We start from the raw sequence: 16,014 nt of genomic DNA on the forward strand, positions 1-16,014 counted from the left end.
ATGTGCTTAAGAAAGTAGTTTAGCTTACTGGAACTGGAAAACAAACTCATCCAGGTGTAATTAGTAACATAGAGAATGTAACTGCCTGGAGTAACAAATACAGGCTGCTTTCAGGTTACAGGACTCTTAACTCTGATATTTCCTGGCAAAGACAGTTAAGATATGTTTGGACTTGAAGTGGTGACCAGACAGACTCTGCCTCTCTCCACTAGGACGGTTCGTCCTGCTCAGACTCTGAGTAGGGCTGGAGTTCCATAGCCAGTATAAATCTGTCTCCCCCCTCTTGCAGTACATTAAATTCAAACTTTGTCCACTCAGACTCATTGCTGAAAGAGAAGCAGAAGAGGTAAGGAGACAAGAAGCAGCTGCAGCAGAAAAAGCCCGTGCCTCCCAGAGTGCAGATGCTGAGGGGTCGGAGGATCCTGTCCCACAGGAAGTGTCCCCGCGGAAGGGAAGCAGAGCGCGCCTGTCAAAGGGGGAGGCACAGAAGGGAGGGCCCTCTCCAAAGAAAGATGCCCACAGGAAAGACTCCTCACAGAAGAAAGAGGCCCAAAAGAAAGCCCCCTCAGTGAAGAAAGAGGCACAGAAGGCAGCACCTGCAGGTAACACGGGGCCTGCTAACAAGAAAAACAAACCCTCTGGTAAAAACCACTGAAACTTCAAGCAAGTTCTCTTCAAATAGAAAAAAAAAACCAAACAAACCCAAACAACACTAGAACAACAACACTTGTAGGGAGCTGTAAAAATTATAAGACTGTATGCACAAGAATTGATTTCAGAGGGAAACTGTCTGTTTGCACCGGGGTCTTGGGCAAGTTACATTGCACTAAACTATCAGATAGTCACACAATGATGCAAATGAACACAGGAAAACAAAAGGATGCCCTTAAAAGTGTAACAATTATTAGCTTTATTTTCCAGCAAAATATTCACATAACATATCAGAATGGAATGGTACAGATGAATTCAGACTGGTTTCTAATTAGCTTGCACATAAACATGTTTAAAATTTAAAAATTTTATGGTCAGAGTTTACAGATTTTAGTAGAAATTTTGATTCTTACAAAGCAAGTATTGCTTTACTATTGTCATTATTCCAGTCAATAATATGACTAATAACTTCTCATGTTGAACAAGTGCCTGACATTGACATCTTCAATAAATCAGCCCTTTGCAGATCAATCCAAGAAGAAAATATTGTTAAACTGTGTTGCACAAAGTTTCTTCACTTCTTCTGTTAATAAAAAAAAAAAAAAGATACTTCAGTATGATATTTTTACAGAAACCTCCTCAAGAGAAACCCTGGGGATCATCACAGAGAATATACTTAAATTCAAACAGAAAAAACCCTATGAGTTTCTAACGTAGAAATACACTTAATGTTACTCTGTCTTCAGTAGGAGAAAGTCAAGTCAAGTCTGGCATCTCACCCTGTCTGAAAGGTGAGTTGTATTTTAAGTGGCTGAAGTGTAAATGATGGGCCACTCATCTTGGCAAACTTACACTGCAACAGCAGCAGACTTGGCTCCATCCTAAGGAAGTACATTATAACCCCTTTTTCAGAGAGAGGAGGAATTAGGGTAGTCTGTACAATAAATCAAGTCAGCAAAACTTTTGCTTTGTGCTATTTGGTAGAGAACACTTTCTAAGTTTATCAGGCACAGAAACACTCATTTACTGTTTCTGGGTGGCAGGTTTGATGCTGAGAGACAATTACACAAAGATTTCTACGTCATGCAACTCATTTCTCTTTTTAAAGTGTAGGTTGCTAGGCTTTGGTCCTGGAAAGTATTAATTCTTTCCCATTGTCTAAGTGAGCACATTCCTCCTGTTATGACAGAGAGCCCCAAAATTGCTGCAAGCAAGATTCAAACAGACTTTAGGAGAAATAGCAATTTAAAAGCTTATTGCATCCTAATGTTCATTTGCACTCTTAGTCACAGTAAGTCATTCTGAAAACCACGTTAGAAACAAGACAGCAATGGGATGAGGATCCCTGGCAGGACAGACAGACAGATATCATGTGTAAGTAACCTACCCCTGGATCACTGACAAGTAAAACCCAACTCAGATGTAAATATGTTCATCTCTCACCTGTCATATACTGTATTAATTACTCCTAAACTAAGCTCATAGATCTCTCCTCTATTATTTGAAGGAGGAATAATGAGTGATTAATAATTAAGAATGTCTGCTGAATATTTATGCTGTTCTTTCACAGCTGATAGAAGGCAGACTAAAACCTTGGGCAAACTCACCTGGTCTATCAAAGATCAATCACTCTCTACATTTCTCATGAGATGGATTTTATTACTTCCCTAGGGACATACATTCTAGTAGTAACTGTATTTAGATGTAATAAAAAACAATCCTTACCATTAACTTCAATCAGATTTACATTTTTTTGATTCAAAATAACATACAGTTCTCTCTGGTCAGACTTCTTCCCAACTACCCAGTAATCACTCATTGCCTTCACGATAATTTCTTCATCTTCATCAACTCTGAAAGAAATTTTGGGAAGTAAAGAAGGTGGCAGCAAGTTCATCTTCAACAATTTGTCTGTAATCATTAGGACAGTTCCCTGTCATAAGTTGTTGTGGTTGTGCAGTATCAAAGAGAATACCAATTCTAACTCAGCCATCATTCAGCAGTCAAAGGCTTCATAAATGGCTGCTTAAGACATCCCCAAATGTGTAAATCATTAATTTGTCCATATTCTAAACACTCTGGTGCTCTGAAGAAAACACCTCTCCTCTGTTCTGGTAAGGACACACTTGACAGAATGATGATTTGCTATGGTTTGGTGATTCTGAGCTTTCACAGAACTAAATTCTAAACCTAGACCTAAACCATGCTCAACAGTTAGATACATTCTCTAAAGCTGTCACTAACCCAGTCTTCCATAATATGATGAACCATTCTTTTTTCATTCATAGAAAAATGAAAACCTTGTCCTTCCTTAAGCAGAGTGGGAAAATTGCTAGTTGTTAATTACATAATTAATCACAGTCACTCAACATTTTCATGTTCTTTATTATGACAGAAGGTCTCTCCCACTTTCAGGCTTGATACCCATTGACAAGAAGCCACTTGTCTTCTCCCTCAGGACTGCAGTAACTGCAAGGTCCACAGTCCATCCATTGTCTCACCCCAGCAGCCCCCAGCTGTGGCAGGGGCAAGGATGACACAGGCACAAGCAGGTTTGCCTGTCCTTTCTACTTCTTCCTCAGATTAGTCAGACTTTAGTGCTTCCCATCCCATTTGTTATGACTACTCTGAGGCCTCCAACAGATTAGATATTTTCTTGGATAGAGGCCCTGGCCTTCTTCTAAGTTATTTTTTTAAAAGGACACTAGAAATTCTGTTTAAGATGGTCTGCTTCTAAACCAACACAAAAGACCAAACATGAACAGCCAGCCATCAACAAAAAAGACTGGAAAGCTTCAGTCATTTGGAAAAAAAAAATCTAATTGACAGTAGGAGTTACAGACTATTTAATAGTTAAGCATTACCTGGAGAAGTCACTGTTGATGTCACCGAGAATCTTCATGAGGTCGGGGTGAACAGATGCAAGTGATACACTGGGTGTTTTCCTCATGTGAATGGTACTTTTCTCTGCCAGGTTCATGTGATTGAAATAGATAAACTTAAACTGAGGTTCCTTCTCAGCCCTAGGAAGATTTAAAAAGAAAAAAAAAGTGATTTGTGAATACTGACATGTTCTATAACCACAGGCTTCACAGACAATGGGTAGTGAGCAGTGCAAAGCTTAGACAGCCTGAAGTCATCTTCACATTGAAGAGACCCAAGTGTTTTAAGACTTGTGGGATTGCACTTCATTTTAACACACTTTAAAAAAACAAAACAAAACAAAACACAAACGAGCCTGCAGAACCAGCCAGTGTTTCCCCTTCTGCTGCTTAGGCTGCCAGTGAACAGACACAGGGGAGTCTAAAGGCATTGTCCCCCTTCACAGTAGTAATTCATTTGCATTTTTCTAATGAGCTGGTTTTGCTCTGTCCCCATTTTGTTCCCTTGCTGCTCTCCCCTAGGCCAGTCCCCTCTGATTTGAATGGATGCTCAGTCTTTACTTTGATCAATAAGTCATCTTCCATTCATGTCTTTGTTATTGGTTACAACCCAGAGAACAAACTCTTCCCTGATCCAGGCACTTAGATTTGCCCCCAGCATTTGTGGGGGCCAAGCAAGAGACTATTTTCAAAGCCTTGGCAGTGTTCCTCCATTTCCACTTTTATGTACTTAATATAAAAACTGTCACTTAGAGCTGTAGTTTTGTTAGAAGCCACAACAAATTCAAGATATGCAAAAACTGGCTACAGCAATTGGTACTTGAGGCAATGCATTATTTAGGAGCAGGGAGATACTGTGATGACACCACTCACCTCAGCAAACAACCAGATACCCCTGCTCTCCGTCACCCACATGCATCAGTGTCAAGAAACTGGATCATGTTTTCAGGACACCATGGCATTAAACTTTTAAAGAGTTAAAGCTGCCAAAGCCAGTCCCAGATGACATTTAAAAAGCCCAAGTTTAATGATTTAGTAGATTGGCACAATTTCAGGCACATCCTATTCTATCCCGTGCGATTTTGCTGATTTGGGAAGCTACCACTGAATGAGTTCACTCCCCCACCTATCTTTGGTTGAATTCCTCCTTTGTTGCCATATGTGATACTGTTCTTGCTTCCCCAACTAACACATCTCTTGAAAAATAGATACAATTTTATGGCAGGTCAAGTCCTCAGCTGTAAAGCTTCTGTTGTAACCAAATAATCCACTCACTAAAATCCCCGTTTGAAATTGTTAAACAGGAGTTGTTCTGGTACCTAAACCTTCATTTTGCTTTTGGATTTGTAACTGAGTGAAGAGTTACACTGTCCAAGCCTTGTTCCTAAGGCAATAGTCAGTCAGTGACCACTTGATGTGAAAAATGCTGTTTTTTGAACATTACACAGAACAGCAGCCTGGGAAAGCAGAATTCAAAGGAAATCTGCATGAAGGAGAATGTGGGAAAAGACAATGATATTTTTAATTTATTTTTTAAACTTAAATGTTCTACTGGCCAGAGGGCTATTTGTGAACATTATGAGATTCTGTTTTCCTCAAGAAAAGCTAGACAGTATAAACTGAGGTTAAAATTTTGAGGGAACTGCTACTTCTCTACCTCAATATGGGGGAGAGGTGTCAGAAGATTTGTCAGTTTGTTTCAGTGCACACATGAAAGAAGTTCCACCTCTTGCACCTGAATGATTTGCTGACAGCTGGGGCAGGAGGATGCAGAATGTCAATTGGTAATGGTCGTATTTGCCTTAGTATTTACATTATTTTTTCTGCAACAATTATACACACAGAGGAAAAAGATTTCAGCCACACAATTAACACTCGTTCCTAAATTAGTAACATCTATGTTCTTTCTTCAGGGAGACCTAAGCATGCAAGGACATGCACTTCATAAACACTTAGGGTGCAGAAAGGTAGACAAACATTGTTCAAAGTACACAGTTAACTCAATGCTTTCAAAAGCTGGGCTCATATTGTTATTTAAGCAGTTCATTCAACCTAACTTTTCAGCATGTAATGAGGGAATGCAGCAGGAAGTGTGGTACAAACCCCGATATCCTCTTGTTGATGTTGTATTGTTCACAAATGTCTGATGCCAGCACGGTGAGCTGAGGCCCAACAATGCTGTCCAGCTTCCGGCAGAACTCCAGCGTGGGCGGGATCGAAGCTGTGCCAGGGAAAGGAAGGGCAGAGATGGGATTCCCTTCCCACAGCTGAAGGTACAGTTTCTGTAGTTGTTCTCTTTAAACATCAGTATGAGTCCAAGGACAATTTTTTCTCATAATTACAACCTTATGGGTGATTTTGAAAGTGGCTCACTGAAGCAGTATTTAGTGTGTAAATTGAGTTACTTTAAGTATTGGAGCAGACTGATAAAAGCACTCATGAAAAAGAGACTCAAATAACAAATTAATGTATTTTTCAAGAGTAAAACAAGCTGCATGTGAAAGTATTTTGTACTAACTACATCTTGCCAAAGAAGTGATGCTGACAGGTACTTACCATCAATCATAAAGCAGACAGCTGCACTCATGGCCTGGAACAAAAAAAGTTAAAGCAAAAAAACCATTTACAACAGGTTACCTCAACTACCTCAAATAAATGACAATACTTCAGTGAGGTCACACGCAGGTGAAGCAGTTAAATTAAAGAAGAAATTAAAAAAATCTACTTGAAAGGTAGCATTTCAACAGGATAATCTCTTTGCAATCCTACACAACAGAGTCAAGCTATGATTTTCAAATCAGCCCAGTTAACAGTTTAAGTTGTAGGGGAAAGGTAAAATTTGGTAAAAATGCATTTATGCAAAGATGTCTTCAAGAAATTTGGATTTAATATAAAAAAAATTTATTTTATTGATTAATCCTACTCAAGCCAGGTATGAAATCACTTAAAGCAACTGAAGGCTGGTACTTTGTTTTAATAAAACAGCTGCTTGTTCTGGAGAGGGTACAAGAGAGGGGGAAAGAGGATTCAGGCTTTAAAGTTGTTTGCTAGAAATGTTATTTTTCTGTCTCTTTGCTGTAACCTGGTCATATCTGTGCACCTTTCTATACATTCTTAAGTACTTCACATCACTGTCTTAATTGTGCAGAGATTCCTAATTCTGTGGAGGGATTGCAGAGAAAAGGATAATACCTTATAAACAATTAAATGAAGCTCCTCATAAGTGTCATCAGTGTTAACAAATATTTTGGGGAAACGGCATTTTGTTTCTGGATCATTAAGATTTAAAGGTCCAGTAAGAAACCTAGAAAATAATTCAACAGGTCAGGTGAGATGAGTTCCTGTATTTCAGTTTCTCCAGTTTAACAGGTGTTCTCCAAACTAACAATTACTTGCATGTATGAATAGATTTGAATACAGTGAGTTTTCAGCTATCCACACAGGCATAGAGCCCTTTGTACTCAACACTCTTACATTTTTTAAGGATTATTTGCAATTATGCCTCAAAGACTTACAGAAACAGCATCAGAAATGCAGAATAATGCTAAGGAAAAGCTGTGCAGATTATCAAAGAAACAGCAACAAAATTCTTTCCATCTTCAATTTGTGAGTATCTTTAAAACCCCTTTTTTGTTGCTATGGGGAAGCCCCTTCCTTTCCTGTCCAACAGTACATCCAGACTAGTTTGGTGTAGGAAGTGGTGTACTAGAAGCACCTAAACTTGGGAGAGGGGCGTAGACAGGGAGTGTGTGCCAATGTCTTGATCCCAAAGGAATACAATAAATCAAGGAAGAGGAATTCTCGTGATGAAGGATGTCCAAACCCACAATTACTCAAAATTCTGTTGCCCAGCTGCTTAAGTGCAGAATTCCCCACCCTGATGCTGAGTACAGAGGAAAAGCAATTGGTAAATCCTAGATTAAATCTACACCTTTGTCTGGAGTGCCTGATTGAAAAGCAATGACTGGAGCAATTCCCAAATTTGTCAGGCAGTGCATTAAGAGCAATGGGAAGAAAAATAAATGTGAAGTTACGTTAATGAAGCATTTTCTCTTTTTTCCAGAGGTTAGGTTTCACATTGCAGCACCTACTGTGCAACCCTCTGGAATGAACTGTGTGTGGGTATGTACTCAAAATACACATACTTCTGCCAGGGGTTTTGCCCTTGAGGGAAGGAGCAGCAGATGGGGACAGTAAAACAGGACCCACCTTCCATAGTGCTGCAGATTTCCCGGCATTTCAGCACGTATTGGAGAATCTCTTCCTGCTAACTGAAGCAAAAAAGGACACACCAGAAAAACCAGCTTAGAGGCAGAGAGAAGAGAGAGATTTCTCCTTGGTATTTTAGCCCTTAGTAGGATCAGAGATATGGGGAGAAAAGAAAAAATAACAAACACAATACCCAAACCAACCACTTTCACGCCCAAAAAATCCCAACCCAACTATAATACCTCAGGTTCCATGTGCCTTGGAAACAGAGATGTTGTGAGATATTTGTACAAAATTCTCATGTCATCTTGCTCCAGTCCACTCCTAGAAAAAAACCATAAATGATGTTTGTGCTGCAGTTCAGATCACACATTTTCCTCCAACCAAAACTCGGGCAGAGCACATAATAAACCAGGGCAACAACATTTCAGTGTCTCAGTAGAGTCAATCCCAGAACATTAATTTCTATTACAATGTTAGTTTATTTGCTAAATGCAAAACACATATAAATTAGCCATAAACCAGAAAAGAAATAAAATTATACTTATACAAAGATCCAGTTTGCTATTCTTAAATCCATTTTTAAGTAGAACTCTTCACAAGCATTGCAACTTCTAGTACAGAATTACATGAAGACCAATCCTTAATTTAATTACCTTCACTACTAAAAATTCCTATGAAGGAACCTTTGTATATTCACAGAGGCTCTTGTGATGGAGATGACAAGGACACTTCTCCAGCTGCTCCCCAGGAGGTAATAATTTGATACAGGCTAGAGATTTTAAAGCTCAGACCAATGCCTTTTCTACTGAATGGTAGCATGACTCATGTTTTCTCATTTTCGTCCAACTCTTTCACTGATTCAAAAGCTTTTCTATTTTGACACTTATTTATAGGATGAGAAGTTGAAGACACACAAAAGAATTACTGAAGTACCTACCAGATAAGCTGGTCATTGTAGAGGAATGCAGTATACTTGACTATGTTCAGGCTTTCTTCCATCCTATTAATAAATGACTGAATTTTCAAGTAAGTCATTTTATCCAGTGGGAAGAAACTGATTCCACAAAACACATCCAGCAGATCACAAGACTGTAAGTGCAGTGTCTGCAAGTACTGGGAGAACAATGATAGGTGGCTTTTAGAATTCAGAAAACTGCCAATGTGTAGATTTAAATTACAAATTTGAGTCTAATCACCAATAATCTGGAATAGCAAAGAAAGAAAATCCTTCCTGTCCTGCTTGTCTTGGGAGCAGATAATTAGCTTTCAATGTGCAAAGGAAGAGATATTTTCTGTTGTTCTCTTTCTTGATAAGAGTGTAACCTTTACCAAGAGATTTCTAATGCACTATCCAGTGCTCTGTGAAAGATGTGTTATCCAGTGGCTCCCTCTACAGTCATTTCACATCACCAAAAACACACAAGTAATAATTACAGCATGACAGATTTCTCTCAGTTTGTAACCTAAGTCTTATTTCTTTTCAGAGTTTCAGTGCAGTGCAAGCCTGCCAGCAACATGTTGCTAACTTGTTCAATAGGGTTATAACAGACAATTTGCACGACTACATTTTTTAAGCTCTTCTGATTTCCTGATGAAAAAGAGAAATTTTCATTAGGTTTCTTTCTATTATACAAATCTATAGAAATTACTGTTTTATCCTCAGTAGGAACATCAAAGAAAAACAATGTTTTAAAGATAAAAATACATTACTTTCTCTTTTGCCATGGTCTATTTTTAATAGACAGAAGCACACATCAACTCATCAAAGTACTCCTTGTGCCAGTGGTGTTTATTCTAAAGCCTACAAGTCTTACAAACAAACAAAACAAGACCCTCCCCAATCCACAAGCAAAGCCTGTACTTCTGTTTACACTGTCACAACGTTGTGTTATTTTAAAAATCTGTTAGGAGAACAAAATTTTAAACACCATTATGCAGTGTCTACACTCCATCCTTATCAGGGATCTCAAGATTCACATCTCTACCACAAGAGCACTAACTGCTGCCAGCAGTCCTGTTTCCTTCTGTGCAAACAAGGAAAATGGGGGCACTTGGCTGCCACCTTTTAAAGCTTGATGAAACTTTTCATGTAGGAACTCAAAATTCTGCCAGACTATTCAGTCAGTTACTTGCTGTGAAAAATACATGAATAATATTTGATTTCTTGCTCAGAAATAGATTTTGCTTTTCATTCTTTCACTGAAGCATCAGCTTTGAAATTACATTCTGAAGACTAGTTATAATGAAGACAATATTTCCTCTAACCTTCTCAGGCATGACTACTAATTCCACCTGGGGGTGTGGTAGGGGGAAGAAGTTAAAAATTTCAACTATTTACTACTTCACCCTGTGCTCGCAGGGTGTGGAATCTCCACCCCTGGATCTTTTCAAGACTCAACCATCCAAAGCCCTGGGCAGGAGAGTTTAAATACAGTGTTTCCCTGCTTTGAGTAGGAGGCTGAACTGGATGACCTTCCCAGGTTCCTTCCAAAGGCAATGATTCTGCAACAGTAACTCAAATAAAACTCAAAACTGCTATCATAGTAACCAATTCAAACAGCAAAACAGAATTTCCGAAGAATGAACACGATTCTGTTAGGTAAAATATCCAACAGCTAAGCTGTTCCATCAAGCCATATCCATGCTTTGTGGTTCAACTCCACTTGAAGAACCTACTGAGCTAGTAGAAGCAGGAAGTATTTGACAAAATGAGTACCCAGATACTTTGTGTTGTCACCACACGTTTTCCACTGCCTATATTTTATAGTCACACTGCTGCCACTTAGAGGAGATTTTTGCATCTTATTTCTAATGCAGAATCACACTTTATGTGCCTGAAAAATAAGGTCTTACCCGATGGAAGAATTTCTCTAGTCTCTCCTTTAGACCTTTCACACCTCCATCTTCCATGGCCTTCAGGAACGTGCCATTGAAAAGCTAACAGTTAAAAGAAAAAAAAATCAGTTAGTTGGGCAATCATTTACAATAATTTCTTGTAACTTGGCTATAAATATAGCTAGATTACAATACACCTCCCATTCCTCAGTATTTGTACTCCACATCAATCCAAATGTACCCCTTCTTTATTGAAAAAACATCTCAGATTTGCAGAGTCCAGGTAGATATGGCAGCAGAGGCAGAATATTTATGTGTCATTTAAGTGTCATGCTCTTGTTTTGTAAAAGGCCTTTAACCAGGGCTGTTTCTCAAGCAGATAATAGCTAACACCATCAAAATCAAATACTTATTAGTGTAACTGCCCATGAAGGCTTTTATTATTACAATAAGCTATTGAACCAGCACAGAGCTGTATTTTTCTCTTCCATGAATTCCATTTCAGCTGCAGGAAGAGAGCAGATAACAGTGATGAGATGAGAATGCCAAAGCAATGATGAGCTTGCACACCCAAAGGGTACCATGAAGATCTTCTTCCCTTCCCAAGAGGAGCCTCTGGTATTAACTGTACCTTGTACATGCTGTAGCACTGCTGCAGGACCGAGCTATAGACCTTGTCCTGCAGGAAAGAGAGCAGCACATCAGTGAAGCAGAGGCAGAATTACAAGTATTTTGGCTGAGCTAAACGTAATGTATGTTTTCAAAGAGCCAGCAAAGACACAATTTAGAGAAATCAATCTCTGAAAAGTTAAATAGCATTTTCAGTCAGCATTTAGAAATGCTTTGTACTGTCTTTGTACTCATTAAGTACAATTTCAATAAAGGGAGTCCCTTCCCCCCTCACATTTAGTACCCAAAGCACCTTACAAACTCATGCCCAAGATTCCAGTCACAAATAGTCCCCTCCCTGAGGCCAGCAGCCAGTGAACATGAACCTACTTCTGGCAGCTCTCTCTTCATCCAGGTCAAAGGCTGAAGGAGGTGGGACACCATAGCAGGTTTTTTGGGGCTAAGATCTTAACCCAGATGCAAAAAGACTATTAAGTGGCAAAATAGAGTCCCTATGACACCCATCCTTTTGTTAGGACACAATAAGGAATGGAAGTAGTGCACACTACTTTGACAGCAGTTCAAGAAGAATCAAACTAAGATATTTCTGGAAGTACCCACAAAATACAATATAACCCATTTAAAAAAAAAAAAAAAAAAAGAAAGAAAATTCAGTCTTACCAGCAATTCTTCTTCCTGATATTCATAGACTGGCTTTCCATCTTTGTGTTTTTCTATTATGGGATTCCGTACAACCTAGGAAGTGGAACAGGCTGGTATTAGACAATGCAGAATGCATGGAGAACATTGCAGGATGGTGCTTTAGGAACATGCAGATCACATGCATAAGTACCATGACCATCCAGAAGTTTTCTTCAGGTTCGTGGAAAAATTGTCTGTTCTTCTGTGTATGTAGGGATTTTGCTGGTTTTGTTGGACTAAAGGTCCTGGAAAGAAGACATATATGTGGACACAGGTATTTATACACAGTCACAGCAAGAAGACATATGACTTGAGAGATTTAAAATACAGTGCTTGTGCCAACACAACAAGCCATGCAATCAGACTTCTTACCTCGTGAATTGCACTATAGCTTCACATAGCCCCACATTTCTAATTTTTTCATTCTTTTCTACTTCATTTGGGTGATAGAAGAGAATCTTCTTTTCTTCCTAAAATGTGAAAAAAGAAGAATCCAAGCAAATGAATTTTCACAGAATCAGAGTTAAAGAATACTGAGTACATGGTTTGCTTGTTTTTTAACTTTAATCCCTGTATTTCCTAGGCAGAATTTTATCTTGTACCAAAATGGGCTTCTGTAATAATGGATAAAAGCATAGTTAAGCACATTTAAGCAGTCAGTCATCCCATGATATCTCAAAATACTTTATAAATTGAAGGCTATTGAAATCACTTCTCAGCTAGTTCAAAGCAAGGCGAGCTTCAAAGCCAGATCAAAGCAAGGCTAGTTTCAAAGCCAGCTCAGATTGCTCCAGGCCTTGTCCAGTCATGTTTTCGATACATCCAAAGATGGAAATTCCACAACCTTTCCAGGCCCTGCTCTCCTATTAGACCACTTCACTGTGAAGAATGTTTTTCTTCTAGCTCATCGGAATTTCCCTTGCTGGAACTTAATCCATTAGGTCTCATTCTTTCACTTCAAGAACCCGACTCCACCATCTCCAGCCATTTTTTAGGCTGGTGGAACTGCCCTCAGACCCTCTTCCACATCGTCTGTTCTTCAGGCTGCACAAATACAGTCGAAGGCTCTCCTGGTACGCCACAGACTGGCTCGAGAGCTTTTCACTGGGCTTGCTTCATCTTGTCGGTATTTTTGCTACCCTGGGAAGCCCTGGAGGAACACAGCACCCACCAGCAGTCCCACACGTGCTGGAGAGGGGGAAGCAATCACTCCACTGGCCCTGCTGAGCCACAGCCCGGCTCCACTGCCACAAGTGCTGCTGATTCACGTACGACCTGTTGGTCACCAGACTCCCTGGTCCTGTTCTGCAAAGCTGCTTCCAACCAGTCAGCCCCTGACCTGCCATGGTGTGTGAGATTATTTCACCCCACACACGGGACTTTGCCTTTCCTGAGCTCCACCAGGATCCTGCCGGCCCATTCCCCAGCTCGCCGAAGGTCCCTGCAGAGCACCAACAGCTTGCCCCGGGTTGGAGTCACCCAGGAGCTTGCTGAGGGCACATTCAGCCTCCCTGTCCCATCACTACTAAGTATGTAAGTACACTGCTCTGTTCAAAAACTGTTACAGCTGAAGATTATCACATGAGCCACACAACATGCTGTTTTCTAAAGCTAGAGACTAGAACTTGAGTGTACTTGTTAAGGGTCACAGCACCAAGAGAACATCAGCAGTAACTTGAATTTAACGAAGTTAAACAGTAACCTGTAACAGTAATAGTAACCACATTGTATCTACATCCAGAAAGTTATTTTTAGAGAAAGTTACAGCATCAGTGAAACATAGTTACTGCCTGTCCAGCTCCCCATCTCCAATACAGGCCCTGCCGGTGACAACCCCCCCGGTTACTGCTCCTGTTCGGTCTGAAGCAGAGACCGATCCCGGCCCCGCTGCCACCCAAATCCCCGGGGCTGCTGCGGGCCGGGAAAGCCGCAGCTCCGGCCGCCTTTGTCGGGGGCCGGTCCCGGGCCTGGGGCAGGGCCAGCCCCGCCGGGAGGTGCCCGCCTGTCCCCGCAGCCCCGGCGGCGACAGCCCCCGGTACCTCTCCCTCTTTGGGCCCCAGCTTGGGGTTGTAGATGAAGAAACTGAGGAGGGTCGGAGCGAGCTGCTTCTCCTGGCTGGCCCCCCCCGCCGCCGCCGCCATCCTGAGCCTGGGGCCGGCAGCCGCCAGACACCATCGGGAGCGGCCCGAGGCCGCCCCGGCACCGGCACCAGCCCCGGCCCCGCCGCGCCTGCAGCGGCCCGGCCCGGCCGCCCTCCCGCCTCCGCCCCGGAAGAGCAGGATCGGCCGGGAAGCGCTCCCGGCAGGCGGGGATGGACCCGCAGCGCCCCCGCCAGACACGGCGGGCACGGAGCGGCGGGAGCCCAGGCAGGGGAGGCCGGGGGGTCCCGGTGTTCCCTCAGCGAGGGGCTGTGCGGGGACCTCCAGCGGGAATCACAGATCCCTGAGGGGCACAGCCCGTCCCGGTGGGCCCGGGGGTGCCGCTCTGCCCCAGCGCACCCCTGTTCGCAGAGGAAACACAGGCGCGGTTCGCTCCCCTCTAACTCGTTCAGGGCTGCCGGAAAAAGTAGTAACGATTTATTTTTAAAGTTAGAATTCGGTGTTTGAAAGATGAGATCAACAAGTTTGAGTACGTTGAAGGAAATGTAATCCAGCATGACATAGTGCAGGTAATCCTTTCACCATAAATATTATGTCTGTTCTGATTATTTTTTTCAGGTTTTTTGTCTGGCATTTTAAGATAGTGGCATTTAACTAATAAAATAAGCTTTTCTATTAGTGTTCAATTCCCATTTTAATAAAATTCAGTGTGAACTAAATTAGGAGTAAACACAGCTACATGTGTGGTCCGGACGGGTAGGAGGGACACAACAGGCCGAGCCACAGCACTCCCAGACAGTTGTAGGAAATGTTTCCAAAACTGCAGACAGAATCTGCTTTATCATTTCATGTAGGTGTTTTCAGAGAGGCCACAGCAGAGGGTGACTCCTGCCCCTTGCCAGCAGAGCAGGATGAGGAAAGGCCCTGCTGTACTGGGCTCCCCAGGGTTTCTCTGAGGAAACATCAGGCCAAACATGTCAGGATAAGACATCCACACACAGTAATTCTAATTTTCTACCCTACAGCTCTGAGTTTAAATTCAGCAGCGTGTGCAGATGAGCCCTTTCTTTAATAGTCTGTCCATTTGAAGGCTGCAGCATAGTTGAGACAATTTCTGGGAACATCCAGTCAGGATTGAATATATCGAACAAAAAGAGCAGTTCCCCCCTTGTTTGTGCTCTGCTGCAGGCAGGGGTGAGGTGGTGATCAAGACTGTCAGAGGGGAAGTTAATTTCTTCATGCTACTCACTTAAAGCAAAATGTGGAAATTCTTAAAATTGGTGCTATTTATAGTCAAGTTAATTAATTTCTCACCAAAGAAATTATGAAACTGCAGTGACTGTAGATTTTGGGTTGTGTTGGTTTCAATATTTATAAAATTGTTTATAAATATTTAGATCTGTATTTGGTCAGGACTTAACAAGATGGAGATTCTGGGCTATGACTAAGGTGCCTGTTTACTGCTGTAATACAAATACTGGTGCAGGGGTTACCTTGTGGAGGCATGTGCAATTGGACAGTGGGGACTCACTGTAATTGGTGATTGCTAAGGAAGGTGTTTCCTTGCCAAACATTCCCTAGGAAAGGAATTAATATATGTGTAGTGATTGATAAAATATAATTCTGCTTGGTGCAACCTCATCTGTAACTTGACATTGCTTTTGGTGGAAGTATTTGTGAGAATCTACAAAGTGTAAGTGATAAGAGATTCAATTAAATTATTACATTTCTAATGTACACATTAACAGGGCAGGAAGAAACTTCGATTGTGGTTCCAATTTCATCCCATCTTCTTAATTGTATGTGCAGTAACACCACACCTTGACATTTGCAAGGTGGCATCAGATCACCCCGAGTTTGAAATGTGATTCCTCGCCCATGATTATGTAAAATTAAACTGCTGCATAAGTACATGGGGAATTTGCAGGACAACCCCTGCATCAAGAGGCAAGCAATTAACAGCTTTATGACTGCTTTCTAATTTATTTTTAAAATAACATAGGAGTAAGAAATAGTATTGTGTA

The 16,014-nt window shown here is 41.3% G+C and overlaps 2 protein-coding genes and 1 long non-coding RNA gene across 11 annotated transcripts in view; 2 read left to right on the forward strand and 1 right to left on the reverse strand.

Annotated features, from left to right (window-relative positions):
- Nucleotides 1-2,388, forward strand: part of LOC135423126 (radial spoke head 10 homolog B-like) — a 16,328-nt gene extending 13,940 nt beyond the window's left edge. For all 6 annotated transcript variants that reach the window (XM_064673049.1, XM_064673050.1, XM_064673048.1 and 3 more), the window contains one exon: nucleotides 319-2,388. In XM_064673049.1, coding sequence (XP_064529119.1) covers nucleotides 319-655 — 337 coding nt within the window. In that variant the 3' untranslated portion in view covers nucleotides 656-2,388. The remainder of the gene's footprint in view (nucleotides 1-318) is intronic.
- CCZ1 (CCZ1 homolog, vacuolar protein trafficking and biogenesis associated) lies at nucleotides 887-14,132 on the reverse strand. The gene is made up of 15 exons (XM_064673061.1): nucleotides 13,931-14,132; nucleotides 12,264-12,361; nucleotides 12,043-12,136; nucleotides 11,871-11,945; nucleotides 11,212-11,259; nucleotides 10,599-10,682; nucleotides 8,683-8,858; nucleotides 7,985-8,066; nucleotides 7,743-7,804; nucleotides 6,726-6,837; nucleotides 6,090-6,123; nucleotides 5,637-5,754; nucleotides 3,516-3,674; nucleotides 2,377-2,504; nucleotides 887-1,234 (listed from the first exon to the last, which is right to left on the reverse strand). The coding sequence occupies exons 1-15, from the start codon at nucleotides 14,030-14,032 to the stop codon at nucleotides 1,179-1,181; spliced, it is 1,428 nt and encodes a 475-aa protein (XP_064529131.1). The 5' UTR covers nucleotides 14,033-14,132; the 3' UTR covers nucleotides 887-1,178.
- The window catches only part of LOC135423139 (uncharacterized), a 58,069-nt gene continuing 56,130 nt past the window's right edge, over nucleotides 14,076-16,014 (forward strand). For all 4 annotated transcript variants that reach the window (XR_010434713.1, XR_010434712.1, XR_010434714.1 and 1 more), the window contains exon 1: nucleotides 14,076-14,559. This is a non-coding gene — a long non-coding RNA (uncharacterized LOC135423139). The remainder of the gene's footprint in view (nucleotides 14,560-16,014) is intronic.

Source organism: Pseudopipra pipra, chromosome 16, assembly GCF_036250125.1.
Source record: "Pseudopipra pipra isolate bDixPip1 chromosome 16, bDixPip1.hap1, whole genome shotgun sequence".
NCBI lineage: Eukaryota > Metazoa > Chordata > Aves > Passeriformes > Pipridae > Pseudopipra > Pseudopipra pipra.